The sequence below is a fragment of the Pyrgilauda ruficollis genome, unplaced genomic scaffold (genome assembly GCF_017590135.1).
Source record: "Pyrgilauda ruficollis isolate IOZ18807 unplaced genomic scaffold, ASM1759013v1 scaffold25, whole genome shotgun sequence".
Classification (NCBI taxonomy): domain Eukaryota; kingdom Metazoa; phylum Chordata; class Aves; order Passeriformes; family Passeridae; genus Pyrgilauda; species Pyrgilauda ruficollis.
In genome coordinates this window covers 4,220,209-4,243,852 of record NW_024523822.1, presented here as the reverse complement: position 1 = coordinate 4,243,852, position 23,644 = coordinate 4,220,209, and the positions used below count along the sequence as shown (strand labels likewise).

At 34.8% G+C, this 23,644-nt stretch overlaps 1 protein-coding gene across 5 annotated transcripts in view; it reads right to left on the bottom strand.

The window, feature by feature from the left end:
* PDE4D (phosphodiesterase 4D) overlaps positions 1-23,644 on the bottom strand; it is a 306,758-nt gene that overhangs the window by 150,959 nt on the left and 132,155 nt on the right. The window contains exon 1 of one of the 5 annotated variants that reach the window (XM_041470894.1): positions 2,502-2,667. The exons of the other annotated variants lie outside the window; for them this stretch is intronic. Within the exon in view, the coding sequence (XP_041326828.1) occupies positions 2,502-2,590 (89 nt within the window). The 5' untranslated portion in view covers positions 2,591-2,667. Of the gene's footprint in view, positions 1-2,501; positions 2,668-23,644 lie in introns of those variants that run through there. 5 annotated transcript variants of the gene reach the window in all.

Genomic DNA, 23,644 nt, shown 5'->3' with positions numbered 1-23,644 from the left:
GAAACAAAAAGGAAAAGAGGTGAACTAATCTGTGTGTTCTAGAAACAAAAATAAAGATATACACTTTTTTTTTTTTTTTTTTTTTTTTTTTAATTGGAGTAGAAGAATGTTCATCTTCCCGAGAACAGAGTGGGTACACATCCCTACAAAACTAAACAACCATCCTCCTCCATCCTGCAAGAAGTTATGTAAATTGTGAAAGGTTTTGGTGGTCTCCTGAGTCTCCTCTCTGCAAAGAACTGACTCCTGGCCTTAGTTCCGTGTCTAATTCTGTGAATATTTGCATTTCTAGTGTAGAGTCAATTATAAGTGTATCTATCAGCTCTTTTAGTTTACTTTGTTTTGGTTCAGTTCAATTTGCTGAATTTTTAAGACATAGTTTATTTGATGGGACAGGTGGAGTAAGAAGAGCTCTAACTGACTGCATTGCATTCCAGCTCATCCTAGAAAAATTGCATTGTTTCAAGGTATATTGTTCCCTTAACCTGGGAAAATTTGCATCAGCCCAAGTCTTCTGTTACCTTCTGAAAACACTTCCTCATGGGCAAAGAAGCTCATTTCACTATTTTGTTATAAGGTGGCATTCTTAATTTGCCTGTTAGCGGCATCAAAGTATCATAGAATCTCCCAAAAATTAAGTATACAAATTAAAACATGATGATCTATTTAATCAATAGATTGTGAGTACCTCAGAAAAAAAAAATTCTGTTTTTTTCTTAAAATGTAAGAAAAGAAAATTTAAAATTATAGCAAACTTCAAAATTTAAAAGGTTTGTTGAACAATGTTCACCATGGAATGCATGAACAGCACTATCAGATGCATAGTTTTAGACTCCAAAATCTCTTGACATCAAATGGTTGAGTACCATGAGCAGAACTGTCAGTTGACATAAACAAGGTTATTAAATTACATAGGCACTGAGTACTGTAAAATTTTGTAGTAGATTTCTAAATATAGCCTACAGTGTGAATGGAGCCACGGCAGTGACATGGCAATATATATTAAGTATTTTTATTTCTCCTCTTAGAGACTTACAGTTAAATTTTACAGCAATAGCAAAGAATACAGCTCAAATTCAGTAATACAACTGTGACTTTTTTTTTTAATTATCTTCAACCTCATCCTAGTTTTTAAAAGCTCCTGAAAAAAAAACATGTAACACTCTAGGGTAACATAAAATTCATTCACACCTCTGGACTTTTGGTAAAGGTTCCTTGGTTTTTTTAGTTTAATTGACAACTTCTAAGAATATTTTCACTTTGCTATATTGAAAAATTAGAAAAAGTGCAATATGTACATAATAATGAAAATAATCAGACTCTGCATTGACATGTTACATGAAACATGTTTCTTTTTGTCTTTGAAGAAATTAGATAGATATAAATATAAATAGATATAGATTTATTCATATAAATTTATAAAAGAAACATAAGGAGCTTACTTTATGCAAAAAAATCCCCTACAATAAGATTTCTTAAGGGAATCTCAAATTAACTGTATGATCTAATTTTGAACAGATTGTAATACTTTTAACTGCTATTATTCTTTTTGTCATAAAACTATCTCCCTCTGTATAAGACTAATTTTACAAAAGAAAATACTGAGAAAAGTTGGAGAGCAACTAGTGAGTTCTTTTCAACCATATATATATAGTGTTTGCTATCAGTAATCTTACATAAAGCACTTATACTCTGAGGCATTTTGTATTGCACATGTGTGCAAATAATTTTGAATGTTGCATTGATCAATTTTTTTTATTAAGATGATATGTAGTAAGTTTTTCAATTAATTATATACAAATGGGAGGATCATGAGAGTTTTTATTGGAAAATATACACGAACTGTAACAAAGGAATCTGTAATAAATGTAAGGAAGTTGAAGAACAAATATTTGTTCAATTACCAAAACTAATGTGACAAATAATGCAAATCAAGCATTGCTACTGCTATTTTAAAACAATAGTTTAGGAAAAAAAAAAAATCTGTGTGTTTTTCTCATTTGCTAAACTTTCAAAAATGTTTAAAACAAAAATAATTAACAAATATTATTTTCTGGCAAAAGTCTCACAACTCTAAATATTAATTCAGGTTTGATATTCTATATCAGTGTGTCATATTTTTAATTAAATATGCTAACTTTTAATAAGTACTGAGAATACTTGCAATTATTTTTTTAATAAGAACATTGACATAAACCTTAATCTACCTTTTTCCCCAACTTGGTATGCCAAAAATATTCAAAGTTATCATTTACTTGAAGAGTGCGGTTTCATACACTTCCATGATCACTTGTTCACAGTATTTTCTCTTATACAGAAACAATACCTTTTTTTTTGACATACTATGATCAAGCAAAACCTTTATAAACTCAAGAGAGTCACAATTAATACAAGCCATTTCCAATTTTTTTATATACTGTAATGCAGTAGAAGAATAAAAAAGATCCACAGTTGCAACTATTACCACTGTAAATTGCACCATAAGCCACCAGAAGAGATACCTGTAGGACTTCAAAAAGCGAAATCTCATCTTATTTCTTGGAGACGGACGAGGTGTATAGGCTCCGAAAGGATCCCACAGAAAGGCCATGGGAAAAGCTAATTCTAAAACTGTCTAATAAGTATATCCCTGAGGGGACACAGGACAGTAGTGCTGGAAGTGCCCCACACTAATCATGAAATGCTCGTAACAGTGTAAGGGTACGTCCTTTTCCTATGGTATGCTTTGGCAGAGATGTGGCTGGCTGAGACCACAGGCTAAAGGGATAACTGGGATTTCCTGCTGCGTGAGGCTTGCCCTTTGCATAAACATCTCCTATATTCAGGGCTCTTATCGCATTATTCAAGTGAGAACTCTTATGGTAAACCCTTAGATAGTTACAGCAGCCACTAAAGAGCACAGAACTATGGAGCTAAGGGAGACCAGAAATAGACAATGCTCTGATTATTCAGTGCTGCCCAGACAAAACCCCTCAAATTCTTTACAGTCTGTTCAAAGTATTTTTAATATGGGTGCTATTTGAACAACCTGTTCCAACTGATATCAGGCAGCTAAGAGTAAGGAGAGGAAAAAAACACCAAAAGAACAAACCCCCCCCCCCCCCCCCCCACCCCAGATTAAAATCTGCTGCATCCCTCAACGTGTGCCCCCAGCACAGCAAGGAGCTAGTAAACAGGGAGCAAAACTGCTGCTGGAGACACGATCACAAAGCCCTCAACTGCCTCTTTGTTTAATTCTTAACTATTTTCAAGTGTGTCTTCCTCACAAATTCTTAAGAGAATCAATTTATAACATTAAGCAGCTTTCCTGAGAGGGCTTAATGATCTCTACAAGAGATCAGCCACTCTAAGAAAGTATGCCTCAGTCTGGTAGATGATTTTCAGGCCTTTTTGCAGCTTTTCACAATGACATTACTCCTGTGTTGTATTACCACCAGTGATGTTGAGCATTGAACTCAGTTCCTTCCTACCAGGCATCATTGCACATCACTGTCTTTTTGTTGTTTGTTTGTCTGGCTGGGTTTGCACTTCTTTTTATTATTTATTTTTTATTCAAGCCTCAACTCTTGCATACAATTGTTTCAGCCTACCTTTAGTAGTGCTAAAAGCAAGTGGCTCTCACCCTGGCTATGATCTCTCAACAGTGATAGGCAGAGTATTCTCCCCTTCCAGTGATCTTGAAACAAAATAAATTCAGATATTTTTATTCATAAGAAATGTGATCAAGAAGAATCTGAGTATTCACCCAGAGCAAGGTTAAAGATAAAAATTAAAATTACTTTACCAGAAAAGTTCAGAGACTTAGAAAAATGAATTTCTAGGGTTAAATTGCAACTATCCATCAATTATCTGAGAAAATGTACTGTTTTCATGTACTATGAATAAGTACACTCTTCAGAAATACTACAAATATAAATGGCTATATTTTTCTCCTTGGAGGAACCATCTTTCTTCTTTTACACTGACAAATGTGCTACAGCATCAAGTGACAATATCTTCACATAATAAGTTTTCAATTTGTGGGATTCATAGGTGAAACCTTAAGGCCAAAAGTATTTTTTTTTTGTTTGAGTAGTTGAAAATATAGACTACATAATTGAATTAAAATAATGTAGCAACTAATTTGCAAAGGAATGGAATTTACATCATTCCAACAGTGGTTAGTAAGGTGCCTTCTGAGTATCATAAGCTATAGTCTTCTTCAAAATCATGATATCATTAAAGACTGACTGATTAATAGATCACTTTAAGCATGCCTGAATAATACTGAATGTGAGCTTTGCCAAGATCAATATTTCTCTTCTGCCAAATAAAGCCAGGGTAGGCTGTATTTATATAATTGTATCCTAAGTATCTTAATATTGCAAGGATTTTTTCCTTTTCACATTCTGTTTTAAAAAGGATTTTGTACAACACATTAACACAGCAGCAACATTTGACTTTTTATTTCTTTTAATAAAGAAAACTGAACCAAATAATCTGAACACACTTATTGTGAGCTCTCTTTCCTCCTTGGTGCCTTTCCTTCACTGTGGCACTAAATCTTCTAATGAAGGCAACCACAATAAGGTCATAGAAATAAGCCTCTTACAAGATTAGTAAAGACTAAATTTATACCTTGATATCAAAACCACTTATTGTCACTGTGTATTGGCATGTAGTAAATCACCGTACCAAAACATGCCACAGTGCTTACAGAAATTCAAAGAAATGAAGAAGCAAATAAGTCCGTAATACACCTTGACTTTTACGGAGAGGTTGCTAGACTCTTCCAGCCATTTCCCTTTTCTTTCAGACAAAAAAAAACATTTCTAGAAACACTCAAATAACATTAAATGATTTGACATGAAGCTGCTGCTTTTTAGAAGTGGTTTTTTTTTGGAAAAAATAACTCAATTGTGTGAGTAAACAAACTCATAGTTTTATATAAAAGATGTAAAATCAATCATTGCATTCAATGATAACCCATACCTTTTATAGAAATGAATACTGTAACAAAAAATTATGGTACCATATCTTTGACATTCTATGCAGTTTTGTGATTGCAACTTCTGCTCTGCATTTTTTTTGACAGATAGTGGGATATCAGTCCCACACTCCTAGCTGCTTAATGGTGCCCCTGTAGTGTGCTGTGATGGCTTCAGGTTTACAGGAGCCACAAGAGGTGAGTTTTTAGAAACATTTTCATTATTCTCCCATATATGTCAACTACTACTTTCTATAGAAAGTTTTGTATCAATAAATAGCAAAATAATATTTAGCATAATTAAAAATTTGAAACTTAAAGTAACAATGAGCACATAAACCCACAAGAAGTTAGAGTTTATTTTGGTCAGTTGAAGTCAGGTAAGTGTAAAACCTCCTGTAAGTAACTAGGTCTGGTGATAAGCATAAATACCTTGACAGATATGGTATACTTTCCTATTTTGACAGATGAAGCAGTGGTAGATGTAGGAAGCAGAAGAAAAAAAAAAGACTATGAGGATACTTTTAAGCTGGGGACTTTCCTGCATTCTCCCTTTCTGGCTCCTGCACAGTCATGTTCCCTCTCTGGGCAGCCTTCCCAAAGCCTGTATCCTCTGTGTCGTTCTATTGTATTTAGTGCTGTACCTTGCGAAAAAGGGTGTTACAGTTCCTATTGTGACAATGGCAATGGCATGGCTGAGTTGGGATCTACTGGTCTAACTAAAGAAAAAGAAGAAACTGCATAAAAAGATGAAGCTAGGATGGGTGACACAGGAAGAGTATAGAGAAGGATGATTATTTAGGATGGGGTCACAAAACCAAGGCAAAGCTGGAGCTGAACTTGGCAAGGAACACAAAGAATACCAAGGGCTCCAATGGATATGTTAACCAGAAAAGGAAGGTCAAAGAAGGAGCAATGGCCCCTGTTGAACAAGGCTGTAAAACTGGTAATTGAGATACTCATCAATATTTTTGCCTCAGGCTTCAGTGATATCCCCTCTTCCCACACTTCTCAAGTGGATGGACAGTAGGATGGGGACTTGGGGAGCAAAGTGCCTCCCACTGTAAGTAAAGATCAGATTGGTGACCACCTGAAGAACCTGAACATACATAATTCAATGGGACCTGGTGGGATGCATCCCAGAGCGCTGAGGGAAATGGCAGCTGGAGGTGCCAAGACACTCTCCAAGATGTTTGAAAAGCCATGGCAGTCCAGTGAAGTCCCAGGAGACTGGAAAAGGGGGAACATTGTGCTCATCTTTTAAAAGGGTAGAAAGGAGGACTCTGGAGGTATCAACCAGTCAGCCAGCACAGGAAGGACATGTACCTTTGGAGCAAGTCCAGAGGAGGTCACAAGGATAATAAGACAGATGGGTGGATCTCCTGTGAGGAAAGGCTGATATAATTGTGTTTGCTCCGCTTGGAAAAGCTGAGCAAACACAATTTTGGGGTGACCTTACATTATCTGAAGGGAGCTACAAGGTGTACAAGAGCCTGTAGTGACAGGACAAGGGGGAATGGTTGCAAACTGAAAGACAGTGGGTTTAGATTAGGTATTAGGAGGAAGTTCTTTGCTGTGAGGGTGGTGCAGCAATGGAACAGGTCACCCAGAGAAGCTGTCGATGCCACATCCCTGGAAGTGTTCAAAGCATTGGATGGAGCTCTGACTAACCTGCTCTAGTGGAAGGTGTCCCTGGCCATGGCAGGGGGGTCAGAAATAGATGATGTTTAAAGTCCCTTCTAATTAAAATCATTCCATGTTTCTATGGTCCTGTGATACAAACTCTGTTGTGTTGTTTAAAAATTCTTATTTATCAACAACTGGAAACTTGGAAAGAGTTCAAACTGAGGTCATTACAACAGGCAGGATGGTTTACATTAGCATACAGTATTTTAGAGATGCTTCTCTCAGTTATTCCTTCTGTTTTCAAACACTTTCTTATGGTTTCGTTAGACACCTCCAAACAAAATGCCGCTGAATTTTGCGTAGCTAGAATCAAATATTTACCCACCATTTCAAAGATATATCTTGCACAATTCAAATTATAAATAATTTAAAAATATTCATGTAAATTTTGTTATGGACTAGATATTTTTCCAGCTTTATTAATTTCTGTCTTGCTATCAAAACAAATGAAACACAACTTCCAAAACAAGAACTATGACAGAACAATTTGAATATAGGATAAAATTACATTCTAATTTTCCCCAATAGAATGGTAGTGTTTATTTTCACAGAGAGATACCTCAATAAAAGTTTATGCTGGAAAACTAAAAATATATAAGGCCTAGAATTAAATAAAATTATTTTCTATATTTCATTTAGATTTTGGACAACTTCAAGCTTATTTAAAAAAATTTTTCTAACTTCCATTTTTTACATTATTCTTTTATTTAGAATATTATAATTCATAAGAGAGATATTTTCCTCTGTGAGAAGTATCCTGAAATTTGAAGCATTCCTTTTTCACCTAAAAAAAAGGGTCACCCTAAAGAAAAAAAACCCTACCCAAATCTGACTGAGTTGTAGACTGAAAACCTGAACTTTCAAACCCCTCAAAAGGCAAGAAGATTTCCTTCAGTCTTTCATTTTTTCCATCACTGTGATCTATTTTAACACCTCAGGAAGTCTGAATATATACTACTTTTGATACTAGCTTGGCCCTATTAAAGTGTACAATGCAAAATAAATCACAAGATATTTCACTTGGGATGAAGTATCAAGAAAAAGGCATCTTCTCTCCATGATTTGTTTTGTAGACTTAAATAGTCTGCCCAAGACTAGTATCTCTTTGCATTGCAAATCCTTTCTAATTTTTATTAGTTATCATCCCTTCTTAGTTTCAGTGCTTAATCCTGAAGTCTGTGTCTGTGAAAAAGATCTGGCTAAAATATTTCTGTAAGGCTTTTTTATTGAACAATGGTTTCTGAAGTGGTTGGTAGTAGTGACACTACTCCTGTGAGTCCATAAGAATGCTTTGCTAAGAATTTTTTGTGATTTATAAAGATTCAGCCAAGCCTGTAGCCCCTCTGTCAAAACAATTTCTCACACATCTAGCCTACTACAATTGTGAACTTCTAATTGCTTTCATGATCTTCCAGATTCCTATAAAACAATTGCACTAAAGGGTTAAAAATTATCTAGAAGGAGGACATACAAATATGCATACACAAGCATGTACTTACTTCCTTTTATAATTAGGAAATATATAATAATTCCGAAAACATCTTGAAATATCTGTGTTTTGCTTTTTCAGTAACTTTTATAGTAATGTTTTTTTTTTTTGCTAGTGCTAGTTTTACAGATACAACCTGATTTGAAATGCATGTTATAAAGGGTTTTGTCTCATCGATCATTAACTATTTGTGGCCTCTCATATATTTATTGTGTGGAAACAATTCTAAATAGTGATGACTAATTTAAAGTGAGAGGAAGTTTGATGCTCTTGTCACCAGAGTCATCTTATGAAGCTCCTGCTCAGAAAGTGAAATGACTGTGGCTGTGCTGTAAGCAAATCACATGAATAGATAAGTGTATGAAGGATTAAAAAAGCGTGAAATTCTTTCCCACCGATTAAAGTACTAATACTGGAGAGCAAGAAGAGAGATGTCAAAAATATACCAGCCTAAGCAGATAGCTCTTCCATTAGTCATACATACAGACACTACCTACCATAGGTGACAGATATCATCAAGAAGGGAATATCAGAATAAAAACCAGGAGAGACCTGAGCTCAGAAACAAGTTATTTTAATAATGAAAGTGCTAAGCCATGCAGCAATGTTAACGCTATTGAAATATGTCTAGCAGAGTATATATGAAATTTGCACCAACAACTTTTACTGAGCAAGGTTTTTGTCTGAGTTTCTCTGACAACTCCTGCAGCCTGTGTAAACACATTATCCTTGGTACACACTACTATGGCTATCTATGAACATTATACAAGCAGTGACCACTGATCTTCAGCTTATAGAATTATAGACTACAGAATTCTGGAAAAAACATGATTGAAAGTATTTTTTTTAAATGGTAGCCAGATTAAATGTATTATAGAAATGCAGTAATTTCTGGTAATTTTCCAAGAAATTTTATTTTATTTTCTTAAATCTATATTAAAAAAAAAAAAAAAAAAAAAAAAAAAAAAAAAAAAAATTTTTTTTTTTTTTTTAAAACTTTTAAAAAAAAAAAAAAAAAAAAAAAAAAAAAAAAAGTTTTGCATAAGAGATGTGTGTTTTAGTCATTTCTTTTTAAATCACTGTTGAAATCAAAGCTTTTCTACTTATCTGTTCTTTCAAAGGATGCTGATAAACTTCAAGGACAAATGGCGTCTCTAGAACTACTGAGGAACCTAATTTTAGTACAAATGAAATTGAAGAGCTTGTGCAAACGATTACCAGGCACCTTTGACTCATGTTTGGAGCTGGCTTATTGAAAGGGGATTTCACAGATAAACAAAATGTATATTCAGCAAATTACCTTGGAAGCCTTTAAATTTTTTTCTTTGATTCCACAAAGATCTGTCAGAGAATTATAGTCATTCCTTGCCCTGAACACTTAAAATCCTATGCCTTTAGTAGGATTTCAAAAACTATTTGGCAGGAACACATTCTACTTCTAGGTGACTGCAACAGAAGCGGCATCAGAGTCACTTAGATCAGAGCTAATTTGAGAAGTGCCTTAGGACAAGGGCAAAAAATGGGACAGCTCTGGACAGCTCTGAAATGCAAAAGAAATAAGCTTGGTTTATAGTCTACTTTTCAATTTACTGAATTTGCTGTTAACACCCATGATGCTGTTTGTGTCATGGATAATATTAAGTGATCTTTTTTAAAGGTGGAAATAAAGATCCTGCTTCAATGCCTGAACAGTAGAAGATAGAATTTGCTGCCAGCAAGACTTGGGAAATCTGAGTCTTAAAGTCTGTTCAACTCAGCCCTGTTTATCTGTGTGACAGTGAAAAAGCATGGATCAATTCTCCTGCTGCTCAGATAGGTACATCCATCTGTGATTATAAGTAAGTATATATATATATATATATATATATATATATCAGTAAGTTCTTAAACAGAGATGTTTGTCTTATGCATCAAAGTCTTATTCAGAAGAGGGCTGTCCAGGACACAATTTTTAGAGAATTAGCAAACTGTGGTTTACTTTTAGTCTCCAAGAAAATATACCCTGTAAAAATGATAGAGTGAATTGGTAGTCAACATGGCAGACAAGAATACCGGAAAATCCCAGAAGTGATGCCTGCACGGAAAAAGTGGAGATAACTCTCTTGTCTCCATACATAAATATTGATTCTACATTCAAACTTCCCCAGTATTGTTAAAGGTTCAAAGGAACAAACTGACTTAACCAATATTCTACATATTTTGTATTTAAGGAGAACTGTTAAATAAAGTATTCAATAGAAAACTTTAGGTATCTATTTTATGTGTTTCAAAAGTTTATCAAAATGAAAACTATCTATGTGTAAATAAGTGCTTTTCATGCAGTGAAAATGGAAGCTGAAGTAGGGAACTTAGATGTTTTAACCTAAACATAAAAAGATATCAGTACCTGGACTAGGACCAGAATCTTGCTTAACACATGACTCTAATGTATAATAACAATTCATAATTTATAGCAATGTAAATGTAATAAACTTAACTTTGAAACAAGGAATTATACTGCAGATAGGAAAAACTATTATATTTACTCTTTAATAATTTTTCATTATATTTATTCCCATTCAATTTCTGCTTAAGTATATGAAAATTTAGATAATTATTTTTATAATTCATTCCTTTAGATCTACTGACTTATTTAATTGAACAGTCCTAACACAAGAATTATTATATTAGATAATGAGAACATCTTATTTAGATTTTTTTATTGAAAGTACTATCATTAATTTCCTAGCATAAATTATGAAAATTAACTCAGGAAAAGGATGAAATAGGTAGTGCTTGGCATTGCAAGTTACCCTAAAAACTTAACAGATGTGAAAGTAATATTAGACCATTTTTTACTGCAGGTGAGTGAAGAAAATTCATTAATAATTTACTGAAACATTCTTGACAGAAATAAAAAAAAATATGCAAAATTGTAATAGTTTTGGTCACTTTGTGTTGAGAGCACATCAAAACTACACATAAAGCCATAAAGATAATAAGTGACATGGTCTAGGACCACCTGCTCCAGGGAACCCTGCTCGAGCAGGGGGGTTGGACTAAAGGATTTCCAGAGGTGCCTTCCAGCCTGAGAGATTCTGTGATGACGTAAAGCAGTCCCACCTTTGATAGGTTTTGATATCATGAAAGCTGTGGGATTTTAGAAGTGCTTTAACATGCCTGCAAAGCATCTCTCCCTCTCTAGAAACATGCTTCCATGCCCTCTGGTGTTCAATAAAATAAAAAAATGTTACTCTCAGAACAATTACTTCTAAAATAATAGCACATCCATAACCAGGTCATTTTCTTCCTTTGGAGAGGTTTGTTCAGCCAGCTGCCACCAGATGTGTCTGTGTGGTGAGCTCAGCTGATCTTTAAGCTACACAGACCATTTTGAACTCCTGCAGTAGCTCCAACAGCTCTCACACATGCACAGATCACATCTTCATTCAGAGGGTTGTCCTAATCTGGAGCAAGTTCCTTCCCTGGATTCTTAAGGGCTTAAAACCCTCAGAAAATGGGGGTTAGACAACATTTTTAAGGGAAGCATAATTCTTAGCATTTGAATATGTGAGCTCTGTAAAATTCAAAGCACCTAAAATATTATTCAATCTCAACACTATGTGACTGTAAGGTAGGAGTAGGAACAAATGAACCAATTTAAAGATGATCACAGCAGCAAGGCTGACTTATGCCTCTCTTAGTAGCTGAGGCTGAAATACATTTTTTCTTATAAAAGAAAAAGCAGCAACCATCTGTACTTTACTTCCATATTCCTCTTCAGTATTTGAAATTGTGAGGAATATTGGGACCATCTCCAATACACAATTCCCATACCGACAGCTGACATGCATGCCAGCATGATTCGTAAATTAGAATTTAATTCAGCAGCTTGGGAATAAACTCACCAGTAACAGTTTGTGCTCATTAAGAAAGGATCAAATCCTGCATGTATGAAAAGCAAAAACTGTACATTTTCAAGTTGTGACATGGCTCAGTGTCTTGCTCAAGGACAGCTCTTTGTCACTGGCCACTTGATGTCCTCATGCCTACAGCACCCCTGGCCCAGTGGGAAGGGGCACACTGACACCGCCCAGCTCCACCAAGGCTGCCCATTATTTCAACAGCCAGGGCTAAGTCTTCATATATACTTTTAAAAAAGCCCCAACCAAGCCCTAAGGATTTCACTTACCATGAAAAAATAAACCTAAACCCTAAATATGTTCACTACTAATATCCCTCCATCTTGTCTGTTACTAAAAAAGGAATGGAAACTGAAGATTAATTCTAAACAAAACAAAACAAAAGAAAAAAAAAAAGAGACAGAGGATCTGAAATGAAGACAGTGAAAACTTCTTTTCCTTTCAGACCCTGACAGCTGATTGTCTTCTATCCCACAAATTTTTAAAATGGTTCTTTTGAAAATCAAAATAAGAAAAGAACTATCACCATTTACCATGACATGAGGTTGCAAGACACAGACTGCCTGTAGAGAATTTACATACAGCTGTTCATCCATGATCATTTCCTTTCACATGAACATGTGAATAATAGATTTATATAAAGTCTTCTACCCCAAAGAATTAGACTAGGGAGTTGGAACAGCAATACAAAAATCCAGACAGAGGGGGTTTTTTATTCTTTTCAGAAAGAAAATATGAAAAACTATCAATTCCCCAAACAGGTAAAGGCAGTGATGGTACATTTGGATAACCTTTGGAAAAAAGTTATTTACCAAGTACTTTTTTCACACTATATTTCTGATTAAAAACTCAGATTAGATTATTTTGCACTATGCTGTCTTTTACTTATTTGTATAACAAAATATTACTTTTTAGTAAGCATATTTATCTTTTATTTTCACACATTAAATTATAGAGAATGCAGTGTGTGTGTGTGTGTGTGTGTGTGTGTGTGTGTGTGTGTAGAAGCAGACAAAGCCCTTTGTTCAGAAGTGGAATGGCTATATTGTTCATGAGAAGCCAAGGCCCAAGGAAGAGCAAGGTACCAGTCCTGGAGTCAGATGAATCTAGCTGAAATTTGAGTATGCAGAAGATTTAATTAAAACCACAGGAAAGGATAAGAAAAGGGCTCCACACAGAATGATGTAGTACTCTGAGAAAATAAGAGAAGATGGAAATCGACCAGAAGAACTATAAAAACAGGTTGGAGTTATCAGACAAGGAAGGAAAAGAAGATGTTATAAGAAGCACAGAGGTAACACAGGAAATATGACTAAAGAAACCTCTCATTTCAAATTCAAATAAATTTCTGGGGAAGGGGGGGAGGTAATTTCTAGTCTAAAATATTTTCCCTCCTTTTCTTCTTTCCAATTCATGGGACAAATGTCTTCATTACCATATACATGTTTTGCTGAGAGAAGAAATAAGTATTTCAACCACTTTCAGCCAAAAATTATTTTCCCCTTATAACAAAGTCTAGGTGAAGGCCCATACAATAATCTAAGCTTTTCCCCCAGACTTGAAATAGTCTATGTGACTTTGGCTGCATACCTTGGGAATTTGTGCTAGGCTTTTATAGTTGCATTAACTAGTAGAGAAAATTTATTCATGCTAAATATAAAAATTTAGAACAGAGTTGCTAGTACTTTTAAGATCACAGGTAAAAGGAAAGCAGCAATCTTAAAGTTCCTAGCAGTGATTATCAACTTGGTTTCATAACAGTTTTTTTTCTCTATTTTCAAGGTGTAAGTCAGCACTTCTGTTACTCAACATTCTCAAATTATGTAGAAGTTGTGATTATATATTGCATTGCAAGGTTGCATTTGAAAAAAAATGTTAAGTACTATGCTGATTTGCAAAATTGGTTGCCAGTACACTGAAACACTTTTATCAGCTTCACAGTTCTGGAGAACAGACAATATTTAGTTGAATGAATAAAGACATTTTGGAAATTAGTTCAGTGGCATTTCTGTAAATTGATGGTTGATGGTAACAGAAGTAGCTGAGTCATCGGTCAATGTTGAAATCAGGAAATACAGCTGCAGAGTACATTGATCTATTATGCTGGTAAGAAATCTTCAAGACGTTTTACCATTTCTGATCAAGAAACCATTAACTCAATCTTCAAGACGTTTTACCATTTAACTCGATGTAATTCATTTAGTATCACTTATTAATTTTATCTGCTTTACAACAAAGACTTTGCTGATTGTTAATGTTTCTCTTCATTTTCTTATTTTGTCAATATTTCTCCTCATTAGAAGTTCAGGTATTTAAAATATTTTTAACTGTAATTTTTTTGATGGATTTCCTCTAAAAATCATTTGACATGCACCTGTTAAATTGGGTAAAAGTTAAAAAATTGTGATTTTCATAAAATATAAGTATTTTCTGTCTGTAGAGCTGCCTTTCCAAGACTGAGACAGATTTGCTGTGTCTGTCCACACTGTGCATTCACTGTCTTTTTCTGGAAAAAAAAATCCCAAACCTAACAATTTTTCAATGATGTTAGTATTTTGGCAGTGTCATGGATTATCCTGCCCATCTGACATCAGAGAGACAATATCATCACTGGAATAGCTGTAGGCTGCCTGGCTCACTTCATATTATAATGATCTAGTCAATTGACAACTAGAGACACTACTGAATGGAGTTAATCCCATGAACTCTGCTGAGTTTTCCTCCCTAGTTTTAAGTGTTGAAGCTCCATCATGCCCCAAAATTATTGCCCAGTGACATTGGCATAGCCATTATTTGACAGGAATAATGCTTTTCAGCTAACTTCAAAGTGAAAGACAAAATGAAACACTGCCAAATAAGTATTAATTATGCAAAAACTTACAAGTTTCTCTTACAGCCTCCTGAAAAAAAGCAACATATTCTTCACAGGGAGGTTCATCTTGATTTGAGAGCAACAATAACTTTTGAAGTAGATAATGTATCTAGTATTTAAATAAGATAAACTAATTGTGTAATCACCTTTTTTAAATTATCTTTTGAATAAGATCATCTTATTTAAAATATAATTTATAATTTAGTGAAACTGTTTTCAAGAGCAGCTGTCAGGAGAGTAGAAAAAGTGCCCTGGAATTTCAAAATTCAAGGTGAACCTGTGTTTTCTATGTGATTCATCTGCTATGGTCTGGTAACTATGACTGATATTAAGGCTTCTATTTTAACAAAAATATTACAGTCCCTGTCAGCAAAAGATTCTTATGTAAATCAAATAATCCACATTATTTTTTTAACATAATTGCCTCCACTCATGAATAATTACATTTAACAATTTAATTACATGTTCATGAAGACCACAATGCAAAACATTCAATTAAAGAAACATCAAACCAGGACAAGAAAAAATGTACTTTGTTTTCCAGGATTCCAATTCAATAAACACTCGAGAGTCACGATTAATACATTATCTCAATAAGAAATGTTAGCAATTGGCTTCTGTGAAGAGAACAGAACACTGGAGCCACTTGACGTTGAAAGTCTAATTTCTGGCTTTTAATTAAAAATGTTTTGCATGGCTTTGTTTTAGAGCCTTGGGATTATGTAGCCTGCTGTGTAGTAGACCATTTTTCACTTACTAAGAGCAACTATATAACATTCACATATTACATTGGCCACTTAGTTTTATGTAATTGCTATATTTGTTACAAAACTGCCTATCACACGACAGAATTAAGAAAGTGGTAATTCTGTACTCTTCTGGTGACAGCGGTGGGAAATTTAGTGGACAAATTATTCCATGTCTACAAACCTGAAGAACTGACAGCATCTCCAGGTGTCAGATGGAACACTGCACTACCCCCACAGTTGGGCAAAAAGAGCCCCAACAATGTATTTCAAAAACAGATACAAAGACCCAAAGTCAATTTTTTATCATTGTCCCTGTTTAGAGCACTGTTCACTATGAAGAACAGATGGCTATGTCCCTGTTTGCAACTATCCTTCACTAGCTGTTATTAGCCTGTTACTACTAGCTTCAGACTTAGATCCCTCCCTAGTTCCTCTTTCCTACTTGAGTAAACATGAACATCTCTTTAGTCCTCCTTGCAAGCTCCCTTACTGGATTGCTGATGACTTCTCCAAATCCTTTTTTAATTGGAGTTCCAGAACTACAGGAAGTATTTCAGTAACTCACAATTTATGATGAAAATAACTGCCTTCATTGATCTGCTGGCCACAGATCTCCTAATGTATCTCAGTATGCAGCTTGTTTTGCTCATGGTGAAAGTGTGCTATTAGCCCATATTCAACCAGATGTCCATCAAAACCTCCAGGTGCTCTTTAGTAGAATTGCCAGTTAGCTATTTACTCCATGCCTGGGTTATTGTGACCCAGCACCATGTGTTTCTCCTTACAGAACTTCATAAGTTTAGCTCAATCCTCCTGTCACGCCACATGAATTGCTGACATTTGTCATGTTAGTCACTTTCCTTTTGCCCCACATCTCAAAATGCCTCCTGGATGTGCTTTGCTTGTTTTGGAATACATATAGTCTTACATTTAGTTCATTTTTTAAATCCCAAAAGCTATTTATCTAGGAAGTGGAGTCTGAATTAAAATACTGAATATTTAAAAGTTATGAATTATTTAGTGGTGTATTTTATGATATTTCTAAATTATTTTGAATTTAAAAGACTGAATGAAAAAGTTGAAGTGAACATGAGACCAATAACCAAGTAGTGAATTAATTTTCCTGCACTGGTAAAGTCAGATAAGTAGCTGTTTAAGTCTTCAAAAACTTACACATGTATTGGCAGCAATCTATATTTTACATGTGCATTTAAACCAGCAACTCTTAACTATGGATAAACACTTTAAATTCTTAAAAATTAAACTTCTGCCTTCAAGGATAAATCTAGGATCTCCAAACTTTCCTCTTTTAGTAAATAGGATCTCAGGAGCTTGAACAGCCGCACAGCAAAATTTCAACCTCAAAATCGACCTTTATTGCAGTAGTCACTATACATGCACATAGCAAATGCAGCAAGCCTCCATTTCATAAAGTGGAAATTATGGCATATTCTTCTAGGGAATTTTAAAAATGTTGACTTCTCATCTGGTGTTCTTCATTGTTTCTGGTAACTCAAGAAACTATTCTAGATAGCTTTACTTATTCCTACTGAAAAAAAAAAACCAAAAAAACCCAAAAAAAAACCCCTATTGTTTCAACATTAAAAGAATTTCCCTCACTTACTTTCAGTTATTTAAAAGTTAGTTTAATTTGAAGTATTTTCACTAGTCTGTGTATAGTAATGAACAAAGAAAGGCATCTTGAATATATGATTAATTTCACTTGCTTTAAAGATCAGTTTTGGACCAAACTTTAGATCTGCCCTTCTCATTTCAGTACTCACAAAATAAATTTGGGTGATTATTAACAAAGATGCTTTGCTTTTAAATGATTGTGTTGGGAGCTGAATCACAATCTAGTTGATTATTGCTAGGATGTAGCTGTATTAATTTAATTTCTTTTGCTTGTTAAATCTCTCTTCTTCAAGTTTCTAATCTTAAAACACATTCTTTTCTGCTAATGAAATTACTTAAGAACCACACAAAAAGGATAGAAATTTAATTTGCTATTATGACTATCAAGTCTTATTTTCATTTTTAACCAATACTTTCCTTCATTGTGGAATACTGGACTGCAGAGCATGTATTCTACACTTACCTTGCTACACAGGAAATCAAACACATAGTGTTGCTTCTTACTGTAAGCACCTTTTTTCACACAACTCATTATGCAGTGGTTGGAGGATTATCTTTCCCATTTTCCAAACAATCATTTTGTTAGCCAGTTTATTACCTATCTTCAAATTCTCAGTACACCTGGCTCTGTACTCTGCACACCTGCCTTGCAAGTGAGGGATTGGGAATGGGGCATTTGTTTCTTCATTCTCTGCCAGGTGTGGGAAGAGATGGGAATTGGGCGTGGAAGTGTCTGGCTTTGTGGCTCTAAAATGCCACAGCATCATGGCAGAGACTAGTACAGTACTAGGGAATCATAATGGACCTATGTCAGATAAATTGTCATAAAGTTTGCTCTTTTTTATAGAGACAACATATTCTGCTGGGATAAATCAGAAGAATACCTCCCATTACAGCTGTCATCCTGAGGAAAGCACATTTAGTAACAGTCTTGGTATTGCCTTGTGTTTGATATTTCCTTTGGGAGATTCTATTTTGTGATAAAGAATCCACATTCCTAATAATTTCATTTTGTGAAGCTGAATGCTATTCCATACAACCTTGAAAATGCTCTTTTCAGCAGTTCAGATCTAGCTTCCCTTTGATAAGTAACATTTCTTCAATAGATGTTTTATTTCAGAAAGCTGCCATATCACACAGTCCAGAAATAATCCGTACTAAGGATGTCTACCCCATGCATTTACTTTCTCATCAGCAAAACAATGGCTTATCTCAAAGTTCAACAGCATTTCTTATTTTCTCTGCTTATTATGATTAACTGCAATACCTAGGCATCTTCAAAGTGAACTAGGGCTCTGGATTATTAGCTGTGAACATTCCAACCACACACAGGCTCTTATATTCAAATAATTCCAATGGGCCAATCAACTCAACAATATCAGAGGGAAAAATTTATCTAAATTTATTAAAGTTGATATTTGTGATTTTACTTATTTTCAGGAAAATACAGCCTTTTATAAAGCACTTTTATGTACAACTTGAAATTCAACAGAAAATCTTTGGGTTCTCAAACTTTTCTTATTAAACTGAGTGTAATTCAGAACTATCTATTTCTGCAGTATCTCATAAGCAGAAAATACACTGATATGATTGCTTTCCCAGCCCAAAATGATGTATTAGTGATCCACTCTAATAACAGCAACACTTTAGGAAACACAGTTAACTATCAGAATGGTAGTGTCATCTGTGTGATGTTTAAGTGACAAGAAAAAGAATTTTATTAAAATGCTTGAAGAGAGACTGAAGTCATTATGCCATATTCTATCTCAAGATTGTTATAGATTGTTAATCACAGCAGCACTAGAGCAGATGCAAATGAAAGATGCAAGTGAGCTGTTGCTGTAATACCGAGGACTATATTTGTTGTGTGGAAAAATCCCGGAGAAAATTTGGAGTTTTTTAATGAACCAGCAAAGCATAAAGAACTCTTTTTCTTCAAATTATTATATCACTGAACAGTCACCTGCAATAGTTTACTGATGTTAGAGTGAGAAAAAAATCTCCCAGAAGAAGAGAGCAGACTGATCAGAAGTAATTGCAAATACAAGTAATTATATGATTTATAAATTTGAAAATAACAACCTGCTTCATTTGGGTTGGTTTTTTGTTGGGTCTTTTTGTTTGGGGGTTTGTTTTGGTTTTTTGGTTTTTTTTTGGATGGCAACTTAGAAAAATCTTAGCTGTAAGGAGCAGCAAAGAAAATTAATTTCCATTTTAGGATTATTTTAGATTGCCAAAGCATATGAAGCAGATTGCAAAGAACTCCAGGAAGAAAAAACTGACATAAAACTCAAATGAGTGAACTTTCTCTCCATAACTGAGAAAGCCATAACAGAATGAGAAAGTAGGACTGAAATAGCATGAGGTGCATCAATATCTCTCCTTAAAAATATTCTTGCTAACAAATAGCAAGAATTTAGCAGTGCTACCAGTTGTTAGTTGCCATTAGTGAAACGTGAATCCCTCACACTCAACTGAAGAAGTCTTCATATTGTCTTAATATTTCTACCTAAGACACCAAGCAAATTTGACTCTGGAATCAGACATTTGAAAACTCAAAGGAGGGCATGTGAAAAGCAAATATGTGTAGCGTCCAAACGTCTGTTTTCCATCTATGCAATTTTAATGGCTGAAATGCACCATTATCAAGTAATGAACTTGCTCCAGCATACAAGCATCTGCTTTAAATTTTCTTGGTTTTGGTAATTCGTCTCAATCATAAAGCTATTTAAATGTTCATTTCCATTAGAAATTTAAAAATAAAAAAAAAATCCTTATCTATCTGCCAGCATGTGTTGCTGGTTCTCATTTACTTCTTAGAAGTTCTTTGTTAGCTGATATATCTGATAAGCTTTTCTAATAGCTATGTGATGTTGCTTTTATTGAAACATGCTGACAGGTTAAGGAAAATATACAATTGCACTACTTGTTTGCATAAGCCATACATCTTATAATTTATCAGGGTGCTTATAAGTTCATTGGACAGCTTCCTAACATGGTTGATTCTTAGCAGTGTATATAAATTATAACTGCCTTATTTTAGATCAGTACATGATGGATATTTGCCAGACAAATTATAAAACAGACTAGGAGTATTAAGAATAGAAAAAAAAAAAAAAAAAAAAAAAAAAAAAAAAACAAACAAAAAGAGGACCATATCATAAAAAGATCTTTTCCACATGAAGGAAGCTACAGCTATAAAACTCAGTATTGGAGCATGTAAAAAAAATCTTAGCTGAGTTTTTGTATAAGGGGAGACAAAGAGAAATATTCAAATCAATTTTTGAAAGCTTGCATCAACTTTGGCCAAATTACTAGTCTAGAAAATTTAAATGTATACTATACTGGGCCAGTTTCTGAAGTACTGTGATCTCATTAATAGAAATATCTAAAAATTAACATATTTTGAAATGTCTTTGAAAATTTTTCAGTTACATTAAAGTAACTTAATGCATCTGCACTACTCCCTTAAGTTACTTATATGCCCACAGGAATGTTAGTAGCTGAAAAACAACTATTAATTATCTTTTATACAAGAATGAGGTGAAATTCAGGGGTGTGTGAGCATTGGGTCTGGCTGAGACAGAGTTAGTTTTCCCCATAGCAGTCCTCACAGTGCTGTGCTTTGCAGTGGTACCCAGGAAGATGTTGATAACACACCTGTGTTTTGGGACTGCTGGAAGTGCTGGCACTCCCAACACAGCCTCCCTGCATCAGTAGGTTGGGGATGCGCAAAATCAAGGAAAGGGGCACAGCTGACCAAAGGGTTATTGCACACCATATAGGATTTGCTCTGCAGTAAAAGCTAAGAGAAAGGACAGAGAAAAGGGGCTATTTACTCTTCATATTTGTCTTCTGAAGAAACCTCTATGTGTTCTGAAGCCCTACTTTCCAAGTAGCTGAACATCATCTACTGGTGGGAAATAGAGAACAAAATATATTCTTTCCTTTGCTTCCACACAGCCTTTGCTTTTACTTTATTAAACTGGTTTTATTTTGATCTACAAAGTTTTCCATCTTATTTTCTGTCCCCACTGTTCTGCTGAGGTGGGTCCCGGGTGGGCACCTGGCATCCAGCTGTGGTCAACTCACCATGTTAGTAGAAGTAATAAGTGCTCCAGACCACTTGCAGAATCCCCATGGCTCGTACACAACAGCTCTCCCAACAGACAGAAGGCTTCATGTTGACTGATAACTGCTGTGACTCAATATGCTCAGTGTTGCCCATTGATCACATATTTAAACTTCCCTTTGCACCTTCCTATAGCCCATCACAATCAACAAAGCTCAGTGAGCAGCTCAACCCACTGATAACTCTGATCGCTTATTTATCCCATTCTCCCACAAACACTCTCTGTACAGCCTGTTATTAGCCACATTCTACCTCAGGCATTTGAAAAATATGAGAGGTGAGGGAATGAGGGGTGTTAATGACATTATCTTAGTGTACCCCAGCTAATTACCCCACTGCTGTTAGGAGACCTGGTTACAAGTATATTAGGAAATAGGAATGCTTCCACTGCTGCTTCTTGCATTATTTTTTGCATTATTTTTTGTAAATTATAAATAGAGTGGTTGAACTTCCATGGTGCTCCTGTTTATTAATCAAGTTTTAATATTCCGTCATAGTGAAGGAATAGAAGTGACTAAATAAAAATTTTAAAAGTATTAAATTAATTCTCATGACTGTGGCTTCTAAATAATTTGTAGTAATATCCTCTTATGGCAAATAAATAAATAAATATACATATAAATACAAATTGCTTTTTTGACCCATGTAAACTCAATGAGAACAATATCCTTTGATTAAGATTTCCATACCTTAACCGCACATTTCATGGAAAGGTTTCTTCCCTGCTCCTGACCAGTGCTTTGTCATGGTTCTGAAGAAGATACTGAGCAGCTGTTATTCAGCCACATTCTTCATAATCTTTTTCAAACTTTCTAGTTGCTCTTCTTTGCTAAGCTGAAAATCCCTAGTCTTTGTTCAGTTTCTCAGATGTCCCTGCTGTTCATGCTTGCTATCTTTTTCTGTAGCTTTTTCAACTACCCTTTTTTTGAAATCAAGAGACACCAGAGCAGCTAACATCCAAAACATGGCCACAACATAGCTATAAATAATGAAAGTTATAACGTTTCCCTTTCTGTTCCTTACATTTTTCATCATAACTCCAGATATAATTTTCCTCTTTGGCTGCTAAACAATGCTGGCATAATGTTTTCAGAGAGCTATTAAAACATCAAGATTTTGTTTCTGAATGTAACTTGGTAGTTCAGAGCCCTAGTTTTATTTTTTTTCCCACACATCTTAACCTCATATTTATCAGTTTTTATTTAAACCTGTTCTTCTGTTAAATATTCAGCACACCAAGGTCCTTTCCAAGCTTGGTAAGGTTGGAATATACCAAGGTTGGTATATTTGAGATGGAGTATCCCACCATGTTTGTTATTCACCATAGTCTACAAGTCCTCTCTTAATAGCTCTCTACAGAGTTTCCCACCTATTTACAGTCTGTTTCCTCTTCCTAGACACTTTGTAGTCTATCAGTATCTGTCTACACTGAGTTTCATCTGGATCTGATCTCAACCAAGACACTAAGCCTTTTGACCCCTCCTTGGATTGTCATTGAATTTCTTCCTGTTTCACCACTTAAATCAAGATCTCCACAAAAATTTAATTCACCCTACTTGACATTAAATGTTCGCTATTTTCTGAAAATACATTTAAATTTAAAGATGGATACTCACTTTACTAATTTAATCCAAACCACTGTAACTGCTTTCCTTGCAAGTCTCTCAGGGAATAGTAGTATAGCTTTCCTATAGATTTCCTCAATACTTGTCCAGTTATCCTGCTAAAGAGCATTACATTGGTTGGTCATAATTTGCCCTGGTCCAAAAACACTGTCAGGGTTTCTTTTCAACTTAATTGTCGGCCAGGTGCATATAAAATGATTGTGTGATAAATCATTAAGGAACCTTCTCATCATGAAGACTAAGGCTCAAATAGGCAGCTACACTTAAAAAGTTTTCATTTTTCTTCAAAGCCAGACTGTTGTGTAACTTTTTATGCTATGACAAGCCACAGGCTAAATGTTTTAGTTTTAAATTTTGACAGAAAATATATGATATCATCTAAGGTACTACTGCCTCGCTAAACTAGAGAGTAAATTAATACCCAGGGCCAAATCCACACATGACCGGGGTTCAGAAATTGATTCACAAACAGAACAAACATCTGTTTAATTGTGAGCAGCACAGCAGGCTGAGAGCACTGACAGAGTTACCTGATTTTACTTTCTGTATGCCTGCCCAAGCTCTCAAATCGCACTAGTTGAGACTGAA